Raw genomic sequence first — 26,608 nt, 5'->3', positions numbered from 1 at the left:
GAAAAATGGAACAGAATACTGCACTTGCGATTCACTTCATAGAACTTAAAGAGGGAAAATCAAATTCCCGGTAAGAGCAGAAAACTTGATCCATAAATAATATGATGCTATCATAAATATATATGAAAAATGAAACAATATGCACTTGCTATTTTCACTTTCACAGCAATAAATCGTAAGGATTAATTCCGGGTAAGAGCGGAAATTGATCCAAAATTAAATTTGATGCAATCATAAATGAAAATGAAAAGAAAACTGCATTGCGAATCCACTTTCATTGCATTCTATTCATACAAAATAAGAGGCTCTTGCCGAGCGCAATCAAGCTCTCGGCAACGAACGCACAGGGCAAAAATATAATGAAAAAGAGTACTTACATCTTTCAATTACACACTTTCGCCCAAAATACATGACTCGGCGCGAGTGCGCCCCCGCCACCCTCGGCACCGAGACATAATTCAAGGGTTCAATTCATGAAAAGAGCGGAAATCGCCGTCTCTACGGCGATAGCTCCATGTTGATTCATAATTAAGTAATGAAAATGAAAAACAGTGTACTTACAGTTTCATTTTCAAGTCAAACCAAACCATTAGTAGAAAAACACAATATAAACAAAGCATACGACGATGAAGCGGGCAGAGAGCGATGACGAACACGTCCTTCACACCCGGGGGGGGGGCGGCCGAACAGCAAAAAAAAAAGTGATTCTTCACCCTCTCGGCGCGCGCGGGCGCGCGCACGAATCGGACAAGCATTAACTACCGTTCTCCCTTGTTCGAAGCTTACGACCGTCCCAGCTGCCGCTAGTTACCTTCCTATTGTTAAAGGGACCGAGGGTTTGTATTACGTATCGGAACAAACAAAGCATACGGCGATGAAGCGGGCAGAGAGCGATGACGAACACGTCCTTCACACCCGCGGCCGAAAGCAAAAGTGATTTGTTTACCTCCCAGTCGCGCGGCGCGCGACTGTCGGACAAGCAGTTAACTACCGTTCTCCCCTTGTTCGAAGCTTACGACCGTTCCAGCTGCCGCTAGCTACTTCCTATTGTTAAAGGACCGATGGTTTGTATTACGTATCGGAACAATTAACCGTTACATAAAGTTTTATATATGGAAATGTGTGAAATTTCATGTAGAATACAACAATAAACAACCCATGGTTGTAGCTTTTATTAGTTTTGAAATATTTTCATATAAATAACAATGAATAGAAAAAATTCATCCTTCGGTCAACTTTAACTCGACCAAAATGGTCGAAAACTGCAATTGTAAGCTACACCACTTACAGTCTAGTAATATTCAATCAATTACCTTCATTTTGCAACAAACGGGAAGTCTCTAGCACAATATTTCAATTTATGGTGAATTTTTGAAAACATCTTTTTTTATGTCTGCATGTTACGAATTCATGCATCATTTTGTGATAATATTTTCTCTGTGTTGCCTTGATCGTTTTACAATGTGTTATATACCAAAATGATCGCAATTTAGTGTACAATACAACAAAAAATTAACTTGTTAGCTTTAACCGTTTTGCTCGATTTATATACAATTATATATGAAATTTTTTTTTTTTTGTGCTGTCATATATCCCAATATTTATATATGATAATGATATTTTTTTCATTTTTGATGGTTGTATACTAAACTTCAGGCAATGACAAAAAAAGGAGCCAAAAATGAACTCTTAATCTTGAAAACTAAGCGTGCTGTGAATTTTTTGAAAATAAAATTTTTTCCGCTTCGGTGCTCACTCGCGAACGTCGCCAGCGTACGGGAGATGATTTTTAAAATACCACTTCGGTGTTTAAGGGTTAATAAAATGACGTAGAATACAATTTCTTAGTTCAGCTCACTGTACCTGCACAGAATGACCAGGTCAGCCTCAAATATCAGGTGCACAGATTCATGTCCTAACAAATATTTCTGGAAAGATCCAGAAAAGCTAACTGAATATCCTCTGAGAAATTCTCAAGACAAACTTTTTTAAAAGGATTAACTAATGGACACAGACATGCAATTGTTGAATTCTAAAAGCTTTATGAGACAATTTTCAAGAATTAACTTAAACTCACCCGCCACGTGATCTAGAACGTGATCTGGATCGGGAACGATGCTTCTTCTTTTTGGTGGTCCTTCTGGATCTGTATGAATCTTCACTGCTTAAAGATCTCTGTAAAAAAAAAAAAAAACACATACATAAAGTCCTTGGAACATAAATTAATTGCATATTACCTAAATAGGTACTGTAAACTCATGGCATGAAATCATGATCTATATTTAGAATCATAAAGTTTAAAGGTTACTACTTACAGAATGACTCCTGCCCTTCTTCTTCTTGCTTTTCTTTTTACGGGATCTCCTCCTATCTTCATCAGAATCTTCAGAGAAACTTTTTGACCGTGAACGTGAACGTCTTGACCTACGCTTCCTATGGCCTTCATCACTTTCCGACTGCAACACAAAATGGGGAAGTTTGGCAAGTGTTTTTTATTGCACAAATCATTCACTGAGTTTTTACAATCCTTCAGTGATTTGTTTTGTTTCAGGATAAACCTTCTGAGATTATTTGAGACTAAAAGGCTGATTATGAAAATTTTTTAATAATATGTAAAACAACTATTCTATCACATACCATAAATAATCCTAAAAGTGCATTCAGAAAAGTATAATGAATTCTAAATCAATTTGTCTTTTTCATAACTAAAAAAAATTTTAGGTCTTCATGTTAGGGGATTTCTCTAGCACCTTGCTGGAGCTTGGTTATTAATAGCACAATGTTTTGGTGGCAACAAGATATAACCAATAGGGAAGGAGTTGGGCGGAGCCCGACCTACCTTCCCCCAACATATGCCGATACATACCAATTTTCTTCCAGGCCAGGTAGTATAAAATGACAATTTGTCGAAAATTGCATTTTTCCTAACTATACAAACCTGAGGTCCTTTAACAATAGGAAGGTAACTAGCGGCAGCTGGGACGGTCGTAAGCTTTTCGAACAAGGGGGATGACGGGAGAAGGTAGTTAACTGCTTGTACCGATCGTGCGCGCGCACCCGGCGCCCGAGAAGGTGAAGAATCACTTTTGCTTTAGGCCCATGCAAAAAGTTTGCAGAGTGATGGGGTGGCATGAGGTGGGACTATATGTGTAAAGACCTCAGGTTTGTTATAGTTAGGAAAAATGCAATTTTCGACAAATTGTCATTTGTTCCGATACGTAATACAAACCCTCGGTCCTTTAACAATAGGAAGACTCACTTCTTGGTGGGAGGAATCTGAGTCTTTTTGGTGAACAGACTGGTGTTCGTCCAACCCTGGAGTGCCTCCCTGGTCGTAAGAGCAAGGGAGGGATCCAAACCTCTGTCCGATTGATCGGGGTGTGCACCGCAGGATCAATGGTCAGACCTCTGGGCCAAGTACTAAGAGAGAGGCAAGCGTATCTCTTCGTACCAGCAAGCAAGAACTTGTTCCTGTTTGCAAGAGACAATCATAAAATGATGGGTTTGTCTCAATTTGGCATCCACTTCCTCCCCCTTGTTGGAGGAGGGAAAAAGTGGTGGATATTTTTACTCCTATCCCTACTGAAAGGGATAGGATGGTGCTCTATTGAGTAGCTCACCTGCATCTCGTCCTTACCCAGCAGGGTGACGACCGTGTCCCTCTACCCAAAGGTAGAGGGAAGAAAAAGATGGAAGAGGAGCCAGTCACACTCTCATTCCTCATCCATTCTTACCGTCACACCAGGACTCGATGCTGTTCAGCCTGCGAGGGTCTGGGTTAACTACACAACGTGTTGAGCAACCACCACGGTTCCCAAGGAAAAAAGATCCAAGGAACTGTGGGCAATATCCTGAAGGTAGAAGGAGGTGCATGCGGTCCGGTTGGACCAGGCGCCTGCCTTCATACCTGCGCCACGGAGAAGTTCTTGCGGAACGCGAGAGAATGATGAAGAGGCGTCCGCACTCATCCTGGGTGTCGAGTTTCTTTTTCAGACAGCTCCGTCGCACCTTCACAGGACAAAGCAGCATAGCCTTCGTATCGGAGGCGGTGACGTCCATTAGGGAGGGTATTGTGAAGGACTCGAACCAATCGTCAGTTACCGAAGGGTTCTGAGTCTTCGCTACGAAGATCGGTACAAAATCGAGCGTCACAAATCCCCATCCCTTTGTGCTTGACTTCTCAAGAGAAGTCATGCAGTTACCTAAGACGAAAAGAAGGGAATAGTCGTATGACCTATCCCTCTTCTCGACTTTGGTTATGTACAGTACTCATACTGACAAGCTATTAAGACGAAGTAATGATTGCTCTGGAACAACCGAAACTAAGTCCACAGCATAGTTCGTAACTGACACTCGGACGCTCTGACAGCTGCCGACTGACTGGTTCGGAATCAGTAGAGGCAAGTTGTCCAAGCATCCGGGTAAGTCACGTGACCTTCGCCCTTTAAAGAGTTATGCTGAGAGACCAAACAAATAAAATATTTGTTAGTCACCGATGCCGGACGGCGCGGCGATGATTCTCTTAATGCATAAGCTCAAAAGGCGAAAGTCAATTGCCTTCAAAAGGACCGAGGTCCCTGATGGCAAGAAAATCTCATAGACGTGAATCTCAGCTTAAGGAGAAACAACACTATGTGACGTTGAAGACGAAGGTAGGCAATGAATGCAACCTACGTCTTCCAGCTGAATCGAGAGAAGGAATCTCAAGATTCTAAACCTGTGCTTACAAATGACTGAAAACGGCTAACCGCCATTTCATTGCTGTCCGTTTTTTTTTGTGCAATGCAAGCGGGGCGTTCTTCAGTAATGAAACACAGGGGAGAGCCGCTTGAAGAACTGCTTCTCATGGCTGAACGTTTGGAAGTAGAGCTGGCAGGTGTGGGAGTAGGCGATGTCTTTCAATACATCTGCTAATCCGGGGTGAACAATGAACAATTGTACACCTCCGAATACAAGATATTTTGAGGACAAACTCAGATTCCGCAAAAATCATTCGCATTATCGGGATACGATGCAGCAAGAGACTATTACAGAATTCTGTTACCGTGCGGTAAACAGAAAGATGAGAGTCGAATAGATATCTCTGTTTAAAATTCTCGCAATACCGAAGACGATGGAATACTAGCGTTTCTCAGCAGTAGATGGTCATTCATGTATGCGAGAATCCCCGTTAATCAGAGACTTAAGTCCGTGATTGTTGGGCAGAGATACGGTTGTTATTCAATCAAAGCAGGTGAGAAAGACATAAACAACCGTCTATCTCAAAGCAGCAGCTGATACTGAAATGCCTCGGGCAATTCAATACGCAGTAGCTGTCGCTGACTCGTCATCCTGAGTTGCCAAGTAATCCTTTCCACGAAGGAATGCGTTCGGCTAGAACCACCGAGCATAAAAAGATATGCTCGAGCAATTATATTTAAGCGAAACGAATTTCGGTAAATATAAAAGCTAAAATGGTGTTGTTGTGACAACACCATAAGTATATAAAATTGAAACTGGAACTCCTGGGAGGTTGCAGGCAACCCGGGTTTGCAGTTCAATTAGAAATACTTTTCGTCTAAGTCGCAATCCTAGAATAACCAGGATATGCGCCTACCCCTCGGACCATTCAACTGCTTAGCAGAATCATGTCGCGAGGTTAATATACGTAGTATATTGTAGGATTCTGAACAACGATCTCCATCCTAAATTCTTTCCTTCAAGAAAACAAAATAAGGATTGGAGATCGACCACCTTCGTTCTCTATTAGAGTGAAGGAGAAGTCTTCCTCGAAGGAAAGCTTCAATGGTGAACAGAATACTAAGACGATAGTTCCAGCCAAACTGGATATTCCCGTCCGTTCTTCTCTATTCCAGGTTGGTCGCCTACTGTGAGATAGTCTTCTTTCAGCAGCAGGTCTTCTTCCTAATGCTAGAAATTCCAGGAATTCGAGCATAGGCGAGGTTCCCGATTATCGTGTAACATATCGGGGATTCTTGTCTCGCTCACTTTGGACCGTGGTCTCGCCTAAGTGTTTGGAGATCGTAAGAAACTCCAAAACACTCTGAATGCGCTAGAAATTCCGTAGAATTCAAGCAGTCTGCGAAACCCCCACCGAATTCGTCAAACGATATCGGCTGGTGGTCCTCTCGATTCCCGTAGAAATCGAGAATGGGGCAGGATCCCTCCTCAACGACCGGGGCTTACGTCAGGTAGGACCCGAAGGTCCCCCCTGGTAGCGCAGTCCCCAACGTGGGATCTACAGAGAAATCTCTGTAGGATCCTTCCCCTTTCCCTCGTAGCCGTAAGGAGAGAGGGAATGGGGGAGGAATTGGATACTCGCTCGCCTTCCCAGTGGAACTAGCAGTTGGAGAAGAGTAGGAGCAGCCATCGCCTTGCGGCGATGGCCTCTCAGAGTCTGGGAAAACGTATCGTCAGGAGAAAACATTTTTTTTTTCCCGAGGAGGGTTACGAACTCTCACTGTAGGTAAGGGTCTGCCGCCACTGTGAACGTCGTCTGGGTGGGGCTGATCGACACCTGACAGGAGAGAGCCGATACGTCCTCCGACTCATTCAGTCCTCGTCGAGGTCGAAACCTCTCAGGAGGACCGAAGGAGTATTTAAATACGGTGTCCGAAGACACGTAGAAACGCCGCTGTCGCAGTAGAGGAGGTGGAAGTAGCTTGATCGACCGGCCAGAACTGAGAGAGCCTTCTTGTCCGGAGACGAGAGACTCTGGTTCAAGACAGAATCGGTAAGCTCCGATCGCGGCATAATACCCACCGTCGGTTTGGGTTCCCTCTCGGGCCCCAAAACGACTCGAGCAGAGACATGGGCTCTGCTGGTGGGAGCGGCGATCCTTCCCCCCGGTCGTTGTGCTGACGAATCAGTGCAATAACCTGGGTAAAGTTACTCTGAATCTCGGAAGTTACAGCGTCTTGAGGAGTAGGACCGTCCAGTCCCTCCAACAAGAGCAGCTCCCAGGACCCTCCTCCTTCAGAAGAAGGACCAGCAACAGATCCCTGACGGTTGCCTCCAATCACTTGCGCGTACGTCCTGGTTGGTCCTAAGACCAACCTGGCACGTGCGGCGTCGTGACGGGATCGTGAGCGGCGCATCTCTCACGATCACTCCTATATACCTAGCTCTTCCTGGCGTATGCCGAGGAAGTTGAAGGTATCGGAGAGACAGAACTGACGCTACCCCCTCTCCCCCTACGGTCGCCTCAATCACTGCGCGTTACGTCCTGGTTGTCCTAAGACCATACGTGGCACGTGCGGCGTCGTGACGGGATCGTGAGCGGCGCACCTCTCACGATCACTCCTATGCTACCTCGCTTCTTCCCGGTGTAGCCCGAGGAAGTTGAAGGTAGTGGAGAGACAGACCTGACGCTCCCCCCCCGCTCGCTGGCAGGACCAGCGTACGTGGGGGGCTGCAGCGATCACCACACCGCGGTGGTGGATCGATCTGCAGGCCTGGCCGTGCCGCTCACCTGTGGCGGAGCGCTCGACTGAGCACGTCGACCCCGGTCCCGTGCGTCAGACGAGCTGCTGCTGGTCACCGTATCCGCCCGGTCCCTGTGGGAGCGGCGGTCAGGTGACCTGCAGAGCTCGCTTTCGCCTGTGATGACCGTGGAATGAGCGTCCTCGCGGCACGTCAAAACCGCTGGTACCAGCCGAGGCTGGGTACCGTCGGTCGAGGGGACCTGGGGGACCTCTTCCCAGCCTCAACCCTAACCCGTGGCCGGTCAGAGACCGTCACGTCCACCCGAGGTACCGGCTGGTCGCTGCGAGAGCGGCCGCTGGCCTTGGCGAGAGTCACCTGAGCGGCTCTCGACAGTCTTCTGCTCCGTGCCTCGGTCATGACGCTGAGCGAACTCAGGCGTCTTAACTTTGGCTGCACGGTCACCCGAAGGAGATCGTACACTCGGAACTTCTCGCGGACGAGAAACCGAGCCGGTACCTGGCTTAGCAGCAGAGCTGCCAAGACCAGGCGAGGGTGTACCAGCGGTAGCCAGCACACCCTTGGTCCCCGTCTTCTTCTTCTTCTCAGAAGGGGAGACGGGCCCCGTTCCCGAAGGAACAGGAGGACCAGCAGAAGAACCCCCCCGTCACACCGGAATGTGACGAGCCCTTCGAAGTTCCCGAAGGAGTCTTCTTAGGGGGAATAACAAAACCCGGTTACCAGCTGGTCGCTGCGAGAGCGGCCGCTGGCCTGGCGAGAGTCACCTGAGCGTTCTCGCCAGCCTTCAGCTCCGTGCCGTGGTCTTGGCGCCGAGCGAACTCTGGCGCCGAAACTTTGGCTGCACGGTCTCCCGAGGGAGAGCGTACACTCGGGATCTCCCGCGAACGAGAGACCGAGCCGGAACCTGGCGTAGCGGCATCGCCGCTAGCACCAGGCGAGGAAGTACCAGAGCTAACCGATACTCCTCTGGTCCCCGTCTATCTCTTCCTTACGGAAGGGGAGACGGGCCCCGCTCCCGAAGGAGCAGGAGGACCAGCAGATCCCACCGAGGTGGGACGGGCCCTTAGAAGTTCCCGAAGGAGACTTCTTAGGGGGGGGAGGCAGCTTCTTCTTCTTCGGCTTATGGGCCTTAGAAGTCGAAGGGGAAGAGGCAGACAGCAGACGAAGATGACACCTTCCTCTTCTTCGTCAGCTCACGCAGGACAGTCGTCAGGTCCTCCATCCAGGCCGGAGTCGGGCCTATTGCCGAAGCAACACGGCCCGACTGCACCTGTCCGGAAGGACCTGGGACTGGGAGAAGACACACCATGGGCAGGACCAGCATGGACAGGCGCAGGAACCCAGCGAGCGACAGGAACAGCAACCAGATCAGGAGCGGCAGGAACAGCGGCAGCGGTAAACACAGAAGGGACAGCCAAGCCAGTAGCGGGAACCACATCAGCGACAGGTACGGCAGGCCCAGCCATCGCCTCGTAGAATCATCGGCAGCCAGCGTGGTACTGGCGGCCGGTCAGGGCGAGCTGCTGGAACAGCGGAAGTCTGGGGCAGGCAACACGAAGAAAACACAGGCGGCGGCGGGCATACCCTCGGTACGGCGGCGGGGACCGGCCCTAGAAGCGGCAGAAGGCGTCACCGACACAGCATGGGGAGTGTAGACCAGCGGGGGGAAGCAGCATAAGCGGCCGTGAAGGTTGTAGTGGAGACCACTCCAAGGTCACTGCCCCAGACCTCGCTAGACTCTGCAGCAGATCGTGGATGCTAGGCACGCCCTGCAGCCGCAGTGGTCCATACCTGTCCAAGGTCGTCTCCCACGGCTGTTTTTTAAGGCACCTGGCGGTAGCACAGACAGATTAGTAAGAGGGGTTCCCTCACGCACGGGGGGGGAGACATGCCCCCACCCCGAACGGAGGAAGACCCCAAAAACAAAATACGAGGAAGCTGAGCGGGGGGGCAGGAAAGAAGACGAAGAATCGGATACCAAGGGAGTCGCGGGAGAGCTTTCCGACGACTTCCTGGCAGACCTTCGCTTCCCCTACCCCCGCACAGCAGTGAAAAGTAATATGAAAATGAAACAGAATACTGCACTTGCGATTCACTTCATAGAACTTAAAGAGGGAAAAATCAATTCCCGGTAAGAGCGGAAACTTGATCCATAATAATATGATGCTATCATAAATATGAAAATGATATTGTAATGATACAATTAAGTTTGTTCATACTTACCTGGCAGATATATATATAGCTGTATTTTTCCGAATCCGACAGAAATTTAAACACTTACGACACACGCAGTGGGAGTCAGGTGGTTAGTACCCATTCCCGCCGCTGGGAGGCGGGTATCAGGAATCATTCCCATTTTCTATTCATAATTTTTATTTCCACTGTCTCCTGAGGGGAGGTGGGTGGGTACTTGATTATATATATCTGCCAGGTAATATGAACAAACTTAATTGATCATTACAATATCATTTTGTTCATGAAACTTACCTGTCAGATATATATTTTTATAGCTGAATCCCACTTTGGTGGTGGGGAGTAGACAGAATAGAAGATTTTAGGAAACATATATATGCAGATAATTGATATCTTGATTCCTTACCTGTTAGCATAGCTGACTTCGTGGTTACTGCCGCGTAAGTCTGCTTGTGCTACTAGAGTTGCCAGCGAGGTAGAGACCTATATAGCTGGTGCACTCCAGATGATCTGTCAACAGGGGCGAGACCACGACGTGACTAGACCATATTGACCATACCATGAGGGCTAAGAAGTAAAATAAATATATATATAAAAATATATATCACCACCTGACCCACCTAGCCAAAGTTAAGGTGTGTTAACTAAGGCTTAAGAGTTAAGAAGTCACCGTTGTCGGCGACTCAACTACTAAATTAAGAGCTCTTCCTAACCATTTTCTACAGGATAGGATGAGTGGTACTTCTTGCCCCCAAGATTGTGTCTGCAGACACGTATGGCCCTAGCGAGCAGCAGATCTCATATGCCATCTTCACATCTCGCAGGGAGTGTGAATTGAACAAAGAGTTGCTTCGCTAAAACATGGTACTCAGGATGTTGCTGAGTGCCATGCTCTGTTGAAATGCTTCCGAGGCCGCGCCCTCACCTCGTGAGCATTCAAATCAAAAGATTTCAAATCTTTGTGCAAACACAAAGAAGGAGCTTTTTTGAAAGACCTCCTTAACAATAAAGCCAGGGTGTTCTTCGATATGGGCAAGTCTGGTCTTTTCGGAACACTGCAGATTGTCCGTACGACTTCGACTTTGAGTTTTATGTAGATAAAACTTGAGAGACCTGACAGGGCACAGGACTCTCTCTGGCTCCTGCCCACTAACTTGTGCCATCCTTGCTTCCAAGCTCCTGGCCCAAGGACAAAACGGGTTTCCAATCTTAGGCCATAACGAAAAGCTTAGAGAGCACACCGCCTTGTGTTCTCTAAAGCCAAAACTTGTGACGATGGCTTAAAATCTCACTAACCCTCTTTGTCGTATCTAGGGTGGTTAGAAAAATGCCTTCCTGATCACATGCAAGAAGTTAACAGGTAGGAGATGTTCGAATGCTTTGACATCAAGAACTTCAGACTATGTCTAAGTTCCATATTGAAAGCTTCGATCTGGACATGCACAGTCAGTCCGTCTGTACTAACGTCAGGTGACCGACCAGTTGACCAGTCAGACGAATCAAGGACAGCAAGGCTGTACCCTGAAGACCATAAGGCACTATTCTTCGCTGAAGGATGAGTGTTTGGACTGCCTGGGCGATTCAAGCTAAGCAAACCTTGGGGGTGTATCAACGCAACCCAACGTCGTTAGCGGAATCACAACTCCTGAGCCACTCCTGACTCGAGCTTTCTGGTGCCAGGAGAAAGGAGCGAGGAGCAAAAAGGCGATTCAGTCCCGAAGGACGAATGCCTGACAGTCCAACCTGGTCTCATGTTAAACGATCATCGGGGGTGTATAAACGCAACCGACTTCGTCAACAAGAAACTCAGGGCTACTTATATGTCTCCTGATCTCGCACGAGTGTCTGACTCCGAGAAAACAGGTGAGACAAAAAGTAGATGGTGAGCGAGTTTCGAGATTTCACAGAACTCAAAGATCGTGAAGGGCTTTGTTGTTTGACAGAAGCAAATCTCTGAGCCCAAAGGCCGTCAACAACATATTTGCGTATTCTTTAATAGTTGTGACTGCCAGCTTATCCCATTCTTCAAACGGAAAGGGAAGACTGCAATCTTATGCTGTCAACATCTCGATAGTCTGAACGTAGTCAGACTCAGAGCGGAGAGGTTATAGGTACCTTTCGTGTTAAAGGAGACCGACTCTCTCGGAAAAGGTCCTTGGAAGGACGTGACCTCTGTGAATCTAGGGTCTTGAAGGCCAACATGGGGCGATTAGCGTCATTGTCTGCTCCCTGTGATGATATAAATCATCTTATTACATTTCCTAAGTGATTGAAAAAGGGGAAAAGAGACTAAACATCCATCCCCGTTCAATATCATAGGATGGCGTTTAATGTTACCGCTCCCGGATCGAGAAAAAGGGAGCAGAGAAGAAGAAGCCTCTTCGTCCTCAACCTAGCGAAGAGATGAATGAAAGGACGTCCCTAAAGTCTCCACAACTCTCAACATACTTCTAAAGAAAGATTCCACTCGGAAGTCAGTAGTTGCTGCCTTCGATCGAGACGATTCGAACGGACTTTTGCAATCCTGTAACGAACCTCTAGAGGATCGTTCCATTCTAACGCCTGTTGTTATAATAGGCTCTTTCTCGTAAACCCGAACCGGGACCGAGAGAAGATACTTCCTAAGATATGAGAGAGCTGTGGAAGATCAGAGTTGATATGGACCATGGTTCCAAAAACTCGTTTCGAGGACTGGAGGGACGACTGAATTGCTTCCACTTCTTTCAGATTATGATCCAGGACATCTGAAACCCTCTCCAGATGTCCGGCAACTTCTTTCTATCACCTCAAGAGATACTTAACGCACCGAGAGATGTTCAGAATCATTCCTAGATCTTTAATAAAATTTCAGTTTCCCGGTAGGAAAAAACTGTAGAGGTCTGAATTGCAGTCTATTCAGGGAAACAAACTTCTTTGGAGGAAGGAAATGGTCCCAGCAAGCTCATCCATTCCCTCACACAGTATGTTTACTTCCCTAATAAGGCTGCGCTTTGCCTAAGCAAGAGAGCATATAATAGTGCAATGTTGTGGTAGACTCGTAGTCCTATACCGTGCGGTAACGAGCACCGAAAGGAGTAAGATATCTCTGTAGAACATATTAAGGCCAAACGAATGCAATGTTTATTCATTCATGTAAGAAATCCCCTCAATCTTAGGCTAAAGTCCGTGATTGTAGGGCAGAGATACAGTTCGTCAGTCAATCCCGCAGGAGAGAGAGAGACGTAACTGCCAGCACAGAGATACGGTTAGTCAGTCAATCCCGCAGGAGGAGAGAGACTTAACCTACAGCGCATGACAGCGAACGAGTTTGGTACTGGCTCGTTTGGACTGGAGGAGAGGAGTCAGAGGACAGTGACAGCAGCAGCTTACGATCGTCCGTCATCGTCGTCTCTTAACTTTATGCCTGGGTTGCCAGCTACCCTATTCTATGAAGAAAAAGGTTCGTTATTTTTAGCATAAAGAGACTCTCAAGCTGGTATATTTAAGCGAAACAGAAAACGCTAAATATATAGATGCGTTTGTGTCGTCAGAACACTACCATACAACGGTAAAGAAATCGGAAACTCCTGGAAGGCTGCAGGGAGTAACGATTAAATGTCCTTAAAATGGACCATAGACCTCTCGGTTGCCATCCGAAGAGGTAACTACAGCAAGCGTATAAGACTTGAACCAACCAGAAATAAAATAACGCAAGGCAAAATATGAAATTATATCACAATAAAGTTTGTTCATACTTACCTGGCAGACATATATATATAGCTGAATTCGGAAATACAGCTACATACATATCTGACAGGCAAGTTTCATGAACAAAACTTAGGAGAATCGAAGCAGTCAGCTCAAGCTTCTTATGTTATTGGACATAAGCGTTCATTGACGTAGTCTACAAGTCTATTTCTTGTACGAGTCTGCGAATGACGAATGAGAGCTCTTCCGAATCTTGTCAATAAGAGCTTATTCGCTTACGCAATATCAAGTTAATGAGATGTTTGTCAATGAGAACTAACCCATTTACGGGACAAAGAGATATTTTGTCAATGAGGGGATACCCACTTACTTGACAAAACGATAGTATATTGTCAATGGGGGAAAGTCACTGAATTGACAAAACGTAATCCAGGAAGTCGAGCATTTATTTTTCCGATTCCCGTCTCAAACGAGGAAGGGGCAAGAATCCTGTTAAGAGACTGGGCTTACGTCAGGTATTACGACGATGTTCAATTCGGCAGCGTAGTCCCGACTAGGAACTAACAAAATCTATCATCTGAAAAGCCCTTTCAGATGGGCTAAAAAGCTGGCAAAATTATCCTGGGAAGAGGAAGAAACTCTCCAACCAGCTTCCTCTCCCGTATCACAACTAATGCCTGCTAAAGCTTAAAATTTATTGGCAGTATGGCAAAGGCAGTCCTGTCTTGCGCTTTCCTGAAGAGCGTACTTTTGATGAGTGCCTTTGCAAGAATCCTACTGAACGTTGCCGAGAGTCCTGACGTGCAGGACATCGAGCCTTTATAACCCGTAACTGCCTTATCGCAAAGTCTTTGACTGCGGTAGTGGCAACTTAAATTTATTGGCAGAATGGCAAAGCTTGCGGTAGAGCAAACGAGAACTTCCCTTGAGCTTTCCTTAACTCCATCCACCTATGCGAAAAGCAATATTAATTGACAGAGACCTCTTGAATTCACGAAAACCGATGTCTTGCTGGGTTTCGAAGAAGTTGTCTGTTCACTTTAAGCTTACTCCGAAGCACTGCCTACTTCACATTCTTTGCAGGTGAGGTAGAAGGTATGATCGAAGGTAGAGGTAAAAATTCTTTAAGCCCAAATCTGAAACAAGAGCTTGAAGAGTTCAACAGAAACGTTCAGCCAGGCGACACACCTGGCGTGCGCTGGTGCACGCTCGGCGTACCACTGGAGCGCGCTCGCGTCCACTGGAGCGCGCTCGGCGTCCATTGGAGCGCGCTCGGCGTCCACTGGCGCGCACGATCGGGTTCCACTGGCACGCACGCTCGGCGTCCACTGCGCGCCCCTGGCTTGGGCGTCCGCTCTCAAAAGCTTACTGCTACTATGACTTCTTTTACGTATTTCTCGGTGGAAAGACGGACACGAGTTCAGGCGACGTTCGCCTTCTTACTTCTCACTGAAACGCATAACAAGAGAGAGAGAGAGAGAGAGAGGACGTGAAGCGTCCTCTTCTATAAAGCTTCTATTTAGAGGGCGCGAGTCCATCCGAAAGCTCCAACCCTGCGCGGGGAGGACGCTTCGGAGGACGAGAAGCAATCCTTCAGGATTCGTGCACGTGCACGCACTTAGGCAGTCTGGGGATTTTCATCAGAAACTGCCGAAGGCACGCCAGATCGGTGGGGGTTCCTCGTAACCCTCCTTCGGCTTTCGACATGCTCTCTCACTGGTTCTGGGAGTCAAGCAGAGGTCCCGGCCTAGAGGCGAAACGAGGCCGATCTGACGCACCCTCCACTACACAAGGGGTATCACTGCACTTCTGCACTTCACTTTTACTCTCTAAAGCAAGCACTTTCGATTCTAAGTTACGAATCGAAGGAGTATCAGAGAAAGGGCAATTTCTCTACAGACACTGCTTAGGGCCCGAAGGCAACACTGCAGGTTAGGAGTAACAATTACAGAAGTAGCACTTCACAGCAATGAAGGAGAGCGAGCACCTCTCGTAGACATATACATAGCCCGTAGGCCATACTACAGGGTTATGCAAAATAAAGTCTACAGGAAGGTTAGCAGGTTCACTACCCTGACTTTTGTTACTGATTAATTGCGTACATACGAATCATACGTCTTCCTTACGGAATTAGACATGTTTACTGATTAATTGCGTACATACGAATCATACGTCTTCCTTACGGAATAGACAAAGTCTCACACTCCTTACATGACAAATCTCAACAAAGAAGCAAGACCCATACCCCTCGTACATACCAAGTGCGAATCTACCGAAGCTTACGGTAGCCCACACCCTATCTTTGCAGACCAAACCCCGTCTGAAACTAGCCTAACTAGATTCAGATATTTTATGCAAAAATGAATCAAATTCAAATCAATTTAAGATAGCGTATGCCTAGCCACAAATCCAAGTGAATAAATCAAAAGACAATTAGGATACTTAGCGGCAATGAAGTTTCCAAAATCCTAGACGGAGGTACTGAAAACAGGTGTTTTTCAGCACCGGCGACAGAAAAATTATGAATAGAAAATGGGAATGATTCCTGATACCCGCCTCCCAGCGGCGGGAATGGGTACTAACCACCTGACTCCCACTGCGTGTGTCGTAAGTGTTTAAATTTCTGTCGGATTCGGAAAAATACAGCTATATATATATCTGACAGGTAAGTTTCATGAACAAAATGAACAATACTGCACTTGCTATTTTCACTTTCACAGCAATAAATCGTAAGGATTAATTCCCGGGTAAGAGCGGAAATTGATCCAAAATTAAATTTGATGCAATTAATAAATGAAAATGAAAAGAAAACTGCATTGCGAATCCACTTTCATTGCATTCTATTCATACAAAATAAGAGGCTCTTGCCGAGCGCAATCAAGCTCTCGGCAACGAACGCACAGGGCAAAAATATAATGAAAAAGAGTACTTACATCTTTCAATTACACACTTTCGCCCAAAATACATGACTCGGCGCGAGTGCGCCCGCCCTCGGCACCGAGACATAATTCAAGGGTTCAATTCATGAAAAGAGCGGAAATCGCCGTCTCTACGGCGATAGCTCCATGTTGATTCATAATTAAGTAATGAAAATGAAAACAGTGTACTTACAGTTTCATTTTCAAGTCAAACCAAACCATTAGTAGAAAACACAATATAAACAAAGCATACGACGATGAAGCGGGCAGAGAGCGATGACGAACACGTCCTTCACACCCGCGGCCGAAAGCAAAAGTGGTTCTTCACCTCTCGGGCGCGCGGGCGCGCACGATCGGACAAGCAGTTAACTACCGTTCTCCCCTTGTTCGAAGCTTACGACCGTCCCAGCTGCCGCTAGTTACCTTCCTATTGTTAAAGGACCGAGGGTTTGTATTACGTATCGGAACAAATGTGCCTTTAAGCTAAATCTGCAGTATATACTGTATTACTTAATTATACACTCCTGGATTACAGAACAAAGCCAATTATAATTACTGAATATGAATGAGATCGAGACCGAGATCTCTTGCGATCTTTCTTCTTACTCTTCTTCTTATTGCGAGAATGATGGTGACCACATGCTTCTTCAAGATGTTGCTGATATTCCTATCATTAAAAAAGAAAATAAAAAATATTTCCAATTTAATATGCATAACGTCACACAGGGTAGGATTATTATTATAATATAAAGGATTAGTTTGTCCAGACCTCTGAGCCTAATAAAGGCTCTTCTCGGGCAGATAACTAAATGATGACAGTACAAAGTAATCCAATGTCCAGTTAACTTTTTCTTATGGGAGTGCTTACCTTGAAGATCCTGATTCTTTCTGCTTCAATTGTAACAGCTGTAAATGATGACAAATGCTGGATTCGTGGGCGGACATCTTCCCAAGTTGACCCTGAGTCTACGCCAATAGATTTTAATGCTGCACGTAATCCTGCTTCAAGGCGGCGCATTTTTCGGGCCTCTTCTTTCAACCTTTCTTTCTCACGAGCCTCTGCCTGCAATCAGCAACCACCAAAAGTTTAATATACATTTTTAAGGAATTTATATATCTGAAACATTACAGGAAACAACACCTTGAATTAAAAACAAACCTTTTCAATCAGAGCGTTGTAAGTCAGTTTAACGTTTCCGGCATCCAAAGTAGCAGAGCGAGGATCATCGCATACAACGGTAGCAAATTCTTTGAAACTAGTTTTAACCTGAAAGATCAATGAAAATATAATATGAAAAATAAGGTATGAATTTTACAATCGTAAATATTAATACCTTATCCAAACAATAAAGCCTAACCATTATTCAAATATGTGTATGGGTCTTTTTATTCCTTGTAGTGTCCAACTGCTCATAAAAGTTTAATATTTAATGCAACAATTGTATTACAATTATTCTCTTAAGCATTATAATTCTGCAACAAACTTACGGTATTCTTTCAACTTCAATATCATCCACTTTAATACTATTAAAAAAGGAATACCTCTGATAGCCAGAGTAAAGTAAGAAGAGTATATTACACATGAGGAAATAATGGTATCTCTAAGAATGATATTTTGATCTACATAATGTCAAGAGATAAGGAACAAGTTTGTAGAAGGTAATACAGTAGATATGAAAGGAGCAGGCCAAAGGCCTGTAGGAAGGCAACAGAAAATTAAATTTATTTTATATCAAATGGAAAAGGTGACAAAATCATGTTGATGAGTTTGATGACTCAGACAAATATAGGAAAATCTACACAAGCATGAAAATCTATAAATGTTAAACACTTCTTTAAAAACAAGAAATTCCAAACCTGAACTTCAAATGATTTCTCCTTCAGAATTTCTTTGATAATCTTCTTTTCATCATGGAAGCGGGACTTCAGATCTGCTACATAGAATTTGAAGAGATCGAGAGGAGTTGATCCTGGCTGTCCTAACATTGCTGTGAAACTGTAAAATAATAAACATAAACTCAATTTAATAAGCTCTTGGCTCAAAGACCAGATAAAAAAATGAGTGCAATGAAGAAGCAGGCATTCTTATACCTAGTGACATCCATCACTGTGACTGTCAATAGCAAAATTCTCTTTCTTTATACCTAGTATAGATCTCTCCCCATCTTGCCTCCTTACTATAAAGATTTTTCAAGGAAAGATAGACATTTGAATTTTGTGTTGATTAATCTGCTCTAAGTTAGAAAACCATGAATTTTCATGAACTATACTTTGAAAAAGTTAAATTCTGATGAGAACTACAATGTTTTTAAATAATTGAGCAATCTCATTTTCTTCCACCCTTTTGAAAGTTTGCTAAGCTATTGTATTTTTGCCAAATAAGCATAAATAATAATTGCAAAAATGGATAGACCAATTGAAGAATTACTGAACAGTACTACAAATAACCTTGTCATAAGTGAAAATGATCAGGTATGAGGGTTTTTTTATCTAATCTTGCAAGTTTCAGTACAATAAAATTTAAAAAACTTCATTAGAAACTATAAAAATAAAAGAAATGCTTAAGAGAGACATTACAGTATTTTCCCTAAAATTGTAAAAATCATGGAATGGCTCTAGTTATCATTCTGACACCCCTTGAGAAAAAGAAAACCTGGAGACATAAGATGCTCTTTACAAAATCTATACTGTGGCAATTAAACCTGCCTTAGGACATGGCTCCTCTGCTAGAAATCAATTGTAACTGGCTATGGAGAATGCCATTGCCTCTGTTCCAGTATAGGCAGGGAAGAGTTGGAATCTGCTTAACCACCACAAGTGCCTATGTTTCTGCACTACATGCAGACTTTAAGTGACCTCGAGCAGGACTGGCAGGCAACCTGACCACAGCATACTTGAGTGAGTAAGCAGAAAAGCAAAAGTGACTTGGCCAGGAGGATACTTGAGAAATATACAGGTAAAGGAGCTCTCACTGAAGATAAGTAACTGAGAGTGAAGTAGATGGAAGATAATGAAAATCTGCCACAGTGCTCTTAAGAGTGCCTCTCATGACCCTAATTTTTTTATAATAAGTACTGTACACATAATATAGACAATTATATTGTAAGACAGGAAAAATCAAATGAACTAGTCTTGGACGTAAACTTACATACTTGAAAATAATAACATCTGCTTGCTAGCATAGGCCATGATATTTACAAATTAGGGTGAATAAAAAAAAGGATAGCTAAGACTATTAACTCAAGATAACCTTTGCTGTATCACTAGGAAACCCCAAGATGAACATCTGAGATTATCTGAAACTTACCGAATATCTGCAGAGATCATTGGGTAAAGTTCTACCCACAAAGACATTGATGTGAGTTTTCCTTGTTCATGAAGTTCATCTAAAAGAGCTATATAATTATCTCTACATTTTCTTTGCTGTCGTTTAATCCGCCTTTTCTCCCTTTCTCTTTCTTCCTCCTCTTCTTCTTCTAACTGTTTTATATGCTCAGCAAAAACTATGAGGGCATCTTCCTTGTCCATACCTATGAACACATGGAATATAAAAAAAAAATAAATAAATAAAAATAAGAATTTGGTAATATTTTACAAAAGACATCAACATTTGTACAATTTTAAGAATTGCAATAATCTTATCATTACTGAACACCCAGTAAAGTGAAAAATGGACATAGCGGTAAGAATGTACATGAACTGAAATAAAAGGATAAGGTGAATAGGTAGAATGAGTTAAAAGAAAAAAACATGTAAGACTTCTACAATTAATCAGGAAGGAGTAAAGAAATTAAATTTTCTCAGTGCAGTCTCATGATACAGATATGTTCATGTTGTGTAACTAAAATGATTTGCTTTCATCTTTCACTGAAAATTATTTTGTTATAGTATTGTTCAGTTTCATCTTTCATTGAAGCCAGCTCAAGTTTCTGGCAATATTCCCTACTGAAGTGAACTCACATACTTAAAACAAGTCTCAATACTTATCAATTAATTGCTCCACAACAACTAAATACAGTACAAAGAAAGCTTCCTGCTGTTAGGAATATATTCAGGGAAAACTTTCAAGTATAATAAGTAATATGCCCAGAAACGGTCTAAATGACCAATCAATATACCATATTTCAACAGGAAGCTCAATGAAAGAATTAAGCCACCATAATTCTTTAGAATATACATTACCTCTAAAGGATTATGCCTCATGGAAGAGATAAGAAGACTTTTCAAAGGGAGGTGAGTTCAAAAGTATTTATATTAACCATTATGATTCAGTACTAAGCAAAGAACAAATTAATTTCTGGGCTCGGCCGTGTCGCTCCGTGAAATATGTCTCCCTTTAGCACTATTTCTAGTAAAATATTGCTATAATACCAGAGAAGAAAAGGCTAATTGGAGGGGTTGCTGTGGTAGTGTTTAACACTCGCCCCAGGTTTATACTGACACCTTTTATATAGGTGAGCGAGTCAGAGAGTTCTGACATGTCCAATTTAGCAATTCTCTGGTATTATAGCAATATTTTACTAGAAATAGTGCTAAAGGAGACGTATTTCACTGGGCGACACGGCTTCCTTGCCAAGAAATAGATTTTTCCTATGTCAAAATCCCTTATTTATCACAAAGAACATCCCATATTCATAACGAATGACATACACCCCTCTAATGGAATAAAATGTCCACTTTTCTGTCTCTTACTAATAAAAAAAAATTAATTAAATACATGAATATCAGTCCTCTTAATGTTAATTCTTGTAATTTTCTTTAATGGTGTATTCTGCAGAGTATTGTAACATATATTGTAATCTATATATATTTGTACATTCCTCCAATCATAGACATCACTAATTGATGAATAAATTATGAACCTCTGCTCTCAAAATAATGAGTCTGCAGCTAATCAGAAGAAAGAAAGGTAAACCTTAAAATGTAGCAAAGGTTTCAAATTTACATGAAAGCATACCATTAATAATCACATTACGTAAATAAAGATTAGAAACTAATTTAATACAGAAAATCAGCTTTATGAACTTTAGTATGAAATTCCCCTTAATCTTAGTCTTAAAAAAAGCAAGAAATATACGTACTAAGCAAGTCTGTGTCTCCAGCAAAGGTTGGGTTATCAATGAGCATTTGCTGAGCATCTGACCATGTGGTTTTAAAAGTGATGTTGGTCATACTGTCCAAAATTTCACTTAACACCTGAAAAAAACAGACATCAGACACATTAAAAACATGAAAGAAAAATTTTGCAGGGAGCATAAAATTCTTGTTTTGAATTTGTTGTTCATCATAAAATACCCACAAAGGTCAATTAACAAAACAGTTACCTACAGTTCTCCACAACTGCATAGACTGTTTATATGCATTTTTTTGATAAGAGGAAAGATGATCAGAGGGAAAAAAAAATGCAAAATAAACACCAACTTTTAGCTAGCACATCACAAGAATTTAAATCTTATATAAAAATAAAAAATAAAATATATACCCATATTATTTACATGCATGCTAGAGAAAAAATTATGTTGAATTACTATCATGGATTACAGGCATGCTAGTGAAAAAATTATGTTGAACTACTATCATGGACAAAGTAAGACCAAAAGAAATCCTGTGGTTACTACTAACTTTTTATAAAACCTGTACATTTAACTGTCTGTAAACCACTCCTGATTTATGACTGTATCTAATGCATTTTGTAAAATACACAATCAATTATTAACTAACAACAATAATTTCAGTGCTATCAACTTGTGGTGATTCCCTTACCTTCATGTTCCGTTTCCGCATTGCTTTATTTTCCTCTTTTTCTCTCTTTGCTAAGCTGAATATAACATCTTCATACACTTCCCTTCTCTCAGACTCTGGAACAACTTTCCATAACTGAAACACAAAAGCCTTGAATTAAGATCTTTATAATAAAAATCTAATAAAAATCTAACCATCTGAATAAATTGTACATGAGATAAGAAGCAAGATGAGGAACATGAGTAAATTCAGTTTTGCTATCACCAGTAGCTTCTTAGTTTAAATTCTTGATAGCATCATGCAAGAAAATGTGTCTGCACGACAGCACCTTAAGATCTTAACGTAAATTATATTTGAAACTTACACCTGGACAATACTTTTCACTAATTTACTATTATGGTTATTTTGTTATCAGACATTTTGGCTTCAATGAGGGTAAACAATTTTTCATATTATAGCTATGGAAAATACTTCATTGCAATACAAAGCCCAGTTTAAACACCATTTGATTTTCGTGCTACTTTTTAAGACAACTGCCATCATGCATTCACATATGAAAGGTAGACAATTGGCAGAGAGAGATGAAAAAATCAAACCTAATGGGTTAAGCACTAATTTAATTGTTAGATAAGCTTGTATAATAATTCATCTTCATTTATCTCTAATCCGGTTGCCTAAAACTTTGAGTTTGCTGAATATAGGTTAAGTATGACTTTACTGCCATATGCTTAATTTGAAAATGAGGGAAAGCTCATATATAATGTACTGTACCTGTTATTAGTAGTACTGTATAATGTACAATAAAATGACTGTTTGATGTAAATCGACCAATGTGTAAGGATATGAAAACCAACAGACTGGACTGCAAACAATGAAAGAACAGTCTAAACAGGCCAATACTTTTCCACTTCTCCAGTTCCTTGTTACAAAGAGCACATAATCAACTGTTAAGATATCTTGAAAGCATGATGTCTCTCCTGGGGCCAAGGCATAAGTAATGACCTCTGGGACCTCGGCCAGATCAAAACAAGACCTTAAACTGAAGAAACTTCCCTTGCTAAGCAAACTGGTGGAATAGCCTTAAAGACCTGCGAATGTAGACCCAAGAGTATCCCTCTAACAACAATAAATGTTTTGTGTTTATCAGGTCAGAAGCATTAATTTGGAAAGGAAAAATCTATCTACACAATTGCCAGAACACTATTTTAAGCAGAATGGGCTTATGTTCTAAATTCACAAAACAAATTCCAGTTGTTTATGAGCCACTTCATAACATCTACTGTTCTTATTTTGATGGGATATATTAAGGAGAACTTGTATTTCTGACTATAGAGAGAAAACAGGATTAATCAAAGAAGATTATGGCAGATTAAAACATCCTGTTATAGTGGTGAGATGCTGCCAATGCAACAACAACTTGGCATATTTTTCATGGTAAACCAGGCATTATGCATAAAAATATGAATGAAATATATATACAGACACCACCGCACTTATGAACAAGTTATGTTCTTGACAGCCATTTGTTTATTGAATTGTTTGAAAGTTGGTTACCGTACTCTTCATGATATAAAGTCAATACATACAGTACTGTAAGTATTTTCATTCTGAATTGACAAATTTTTAATCCATTTGTATTTTTTATAGCTAACAAACCTTCGGTCTTAACAATAAAACACAATACACTGTACATACTGCACAATAGGCACGCAAAACAAAATTTGAAATTATGAATGGAAAAGGGGAGGGTCTGAACACAATTTTAATTTGCACTCTCATTTGTTTTTATCTCTGAATGTTCATAAGTTGAATGTTTGTAAGCAGGGTGGTGTCTGTATTGTGTATATGATTTTTCACCAACCACAGCTAAGGACAGCAAAACATTATTTCAATATTATGGAAATAAAGATCGATGCAATTCTATAGATACAATCTCATTCTCTATATTACAAAAAATTTCTAATAATCACAGCAAAATACAAACCTCTAAATGCTGAAACATTTCATGACAACGGTAGAATTTGACAGTTGAACTCATGTGCTCACTATTAAGCAAAAAGTGTTCAAGGTCCTCTTTGGCTTTCTTGGCTCTAAGTCGCTGCTCTTCCTGAAAAATTAAAATTAATTACATAAATATCATGAACGAAAATATAAGAATGCTGTTTTCAGCTTACTCTGATTACAATCATAATCATTTACATATGCTTACAGCTTTCATATAATCTTACGATAAAAATTGTTTAACCTTCCAATCTTTGTTCACATACTGTAATGTTTCTATCCCCATATTCTTTTATTATATACAGAATAATAAAAATATGCAAATGTTGCACAATAAACACACTTTATGCTAGTTCAAACACTTAAAGGAAGGAACATTTCTATCACCTATCAGAGAGATTGTATGCATGGAAGAGTACAGAATAACATTTCCTTTGCTTTTTTTCTATTGTCACTTCATTGGAACTGCTGGTGACTTCCCTTAACTAGCCAAGAAAAGCAACCACAGTTATCCAACCAGTTCATAAGTCATACACATTCTGAATTATCTATTTTCTCCAGCTACTAAATAAGATGGTCTAGCAAAATATCTGGGAAAATGATATACTAATATGCAAATCTACTTGAGCAGCATCATACAATTTTGATGAATATGAAACTCGGCTGTTCACACCTTTTCTTCCTTTGCACGTTGAACTTTATATGCATTAAAAGCTTGCTTTTTCTCTGTTAGCTTGTTGAAGGCTTCATAACGAGCATCATTCTGAATCATTCGAACTGCTTTGTCCCATGTGGCATCACTAGGAACACGCTGAAATAAAGAAAAGAGTAATAAATAATTTTTGGGAAATTCTGAAACCTCCTGTTATTGACAGTAAAGACTATGTACAACATTAAATCCTATTTATAAAATGTACTTAATTACCACAAGGAAAACTACTACATCTCGACCTGACAGCAAATATCAGTCATACTTTATCTTTTAGGAAATCCTTGAATGCTTCTAACGCTTCTTTCTTGTCCTTGAAAATCAGTTGCTTTGGTTCAGATGACGACTTCACTTCCTCTGCTGGACATTGAAAAATTTTAAATTTTAATACAAATAAAAACCAAAGAGAATTTCCTAAGTCTTTAACCTGCAATGTATGAAGAAACTTTTTGATACCAGCCAAAACAAAGAAAATGGATATTAAAAAAAAAATGTGACAAACAGACATCAAGTGATGTCAAGAAAATATTCTGAGGTTAGTGGATACCTTTCATTAACAATTCAAATGTGATTTTACACAAACAAACCATTGCCTTATACTTATTCTCAGAGAAGCTTTGAGGGTCAAGGCTCACAGGTTTTACAAAGTTGGTAATAATAACAGTTATTCATATATTATTAATCTTCAGTTCTTCCTCTTCATCCCTTTGACACTTTTTGAGGGGAGGAGGTAAAAAGATTCATCTGTGGTAAACACACTCCATTATTTTATAATTTGCTTTAATTTTTTCATGCAAAAGAAAAGCAGAGGTTTATACCTTCACTAAAACATAGTCAAAACTAAACAATGTTCAACAAGTATTGTAACCATATTCAAAAGTATTCCACCCACCTTTGACGGCTGTAGGAACTTGAATAGCTGCAAGGGTTGCTGCCATTGCTTGATCAAGAGCTGATGGAGGCTTTTTCTTCTCTTTGTTTTCTTTGGGACTACTTGAGTTTGCTTTACTCCTAAAAAGCATTTACCATTTAATAATGTACATACTTCATGTTTATAGTTATTAAAAACAGACTTGTAATATGGACTTTAAAAACAGACAAATCTTTGCGAAACTTCCAAGTATCCGGTTCTAAATACAGATATGGAACGGTAGATAAAAACCTACTTAAAAGATGCACAACTAAAATTAACATATAAATAAGTGAAAAAACTCTATTTACTCTTTTATTAAGATGTGTGCTTGTATCTCACACAATGGTCAATGGTAAAATGAGTGCCTGTCCTTACAATTGCACAAAAAGAGAGAGAGTGAGAGAGAGAATGGCAAAGAAAAGGATATGAAAAACCTATTTATTTTTTGTTTTAACTGATAGATAATTGCATATTTTGCAATACATACACATTTTCTTCTGCTGCAATCTTGGCTTTTAGTTCCTCAAGTTCCTTAGGGACTGTCCAGCGCGATTCCTTTGTATTCACATTGTGATAGTAAGTTTTACCACTTTCAGATTTATACTCCTTCCATGGGCACTGGGACAACAGTAGCTGACAACAGAAATAATGGTCAAAAGCTGATAACATTTAATGAAAGACAAAAACACAAAAATTATTAACTAATCCTGAATAGTGGCTTGACTAGATAACTTTTGCATGACACAAATGACAGTAATGACCTACTCTGCCCGGTAAGTCTGCTGCAAACTATGGACAGTACCACACAGGCCTCATATACTCATGCAAGAAAAGCTTCTTTTTCACGGGAACTGCTGGAGTCTCCAGCTGTGATGCTCATGTAGATCCACATAATGGTTGTACATAAGTAGCTGAAGTGCCCATATACGTAATACTAAACATTATCACTCATTTATTCATTAATACAATAATAGAATATAATGTAATGTAATAAAATAAGAA

General features: G+C 41.7%; 1 protein-coding gene across 2 annotated transcripts in view; it reads right to left on the bottom strand.

Moving 5' to 3' along the window:
- Positions 1-2,051: 2,051 nt before the first annotated feature.
- LOC135225880 (pre-mRNA-processing factor 40 homolog B-like) overlaps positions 2,052-26,608 on the bottom strand; it is a 41,911-nt gene continuing 17,354 nt past the window's right edge. Inside the window, exons 5-18 of one of the 2 annotated variants that reach the window (XM_064265442.1) lie at positions 26,094-26,239; positions 25,586-25,704; positions 24,959-25,053; positions 24,658-24,795; positions 23,968-24,090; positions 22,005-22,118; positions 21,323-21,437; positions 19,549-19,771; positions 18,099-18,237; positions 17,401-17,508; positions 17,110-17,304; positions 16,798-16,908; positions 2,316-2,456; positions 2,052-2,175 (exon numbers count right to left, since the gene is read on the bottom strand). In XM_064265442.1, coding sequence (XP_064121512.1) covers positions 2,074-2,175; positions 2,316-2,456; positions 16,798-16,908; positions 17,110-17,304; positions 17,401-17,508; positions 18,099-18,237; positions 19,549-19,771; positions 21,323-21,437; positions 22,005-22,118; positions 23,968-24,090; positions 24,658-24,795; positions 24,959-25,053; positions 25,586-25,704; positions 26,094-26,239 — 1,869 coding nt within the window. In that variant the 3' untranslated portion in view covers positions 2,052-2,073. The remainder of the gene's footprint in view (positions 2,176-2,315; positions 2,457-16,797; positions 16,909-17,109; positions 17,305-17,400; positions 17,509-18,098; positions 18,238-19,548; positions 19,772-21,322; positions 21,438-22,004; positions 22,119-23,967; positions 24,091-24,657; positions 24,796-24,958; positions 25,054-25,585; positions 25,705-26,093; positions 26,240-26,608) is intronic. The other variant, XM_064265443.1, reaches the window with a different exon arrangement.

Source organism: Macrobrachium nipponense, chromosome 13 (genome assembly GCF_015104395.2).
Source record: "Macrobrachium nipponense isolate FS-2020 chromosome 13, ASM1510439v2, whole genome shotgun sequence".
Taxonomy (NCBI): Eukaryota; Metazoa; Arthropoda; class Malacostraca; order Decapoda; family Palaemonidae; genus Macrobrachium; species Macrobrachium nipponense.
The sequence above is the reverse complement of the archived record's forward strand: the minus strand, read 5'-3'. Positions and strand labels throughout refer to the sequence as shown.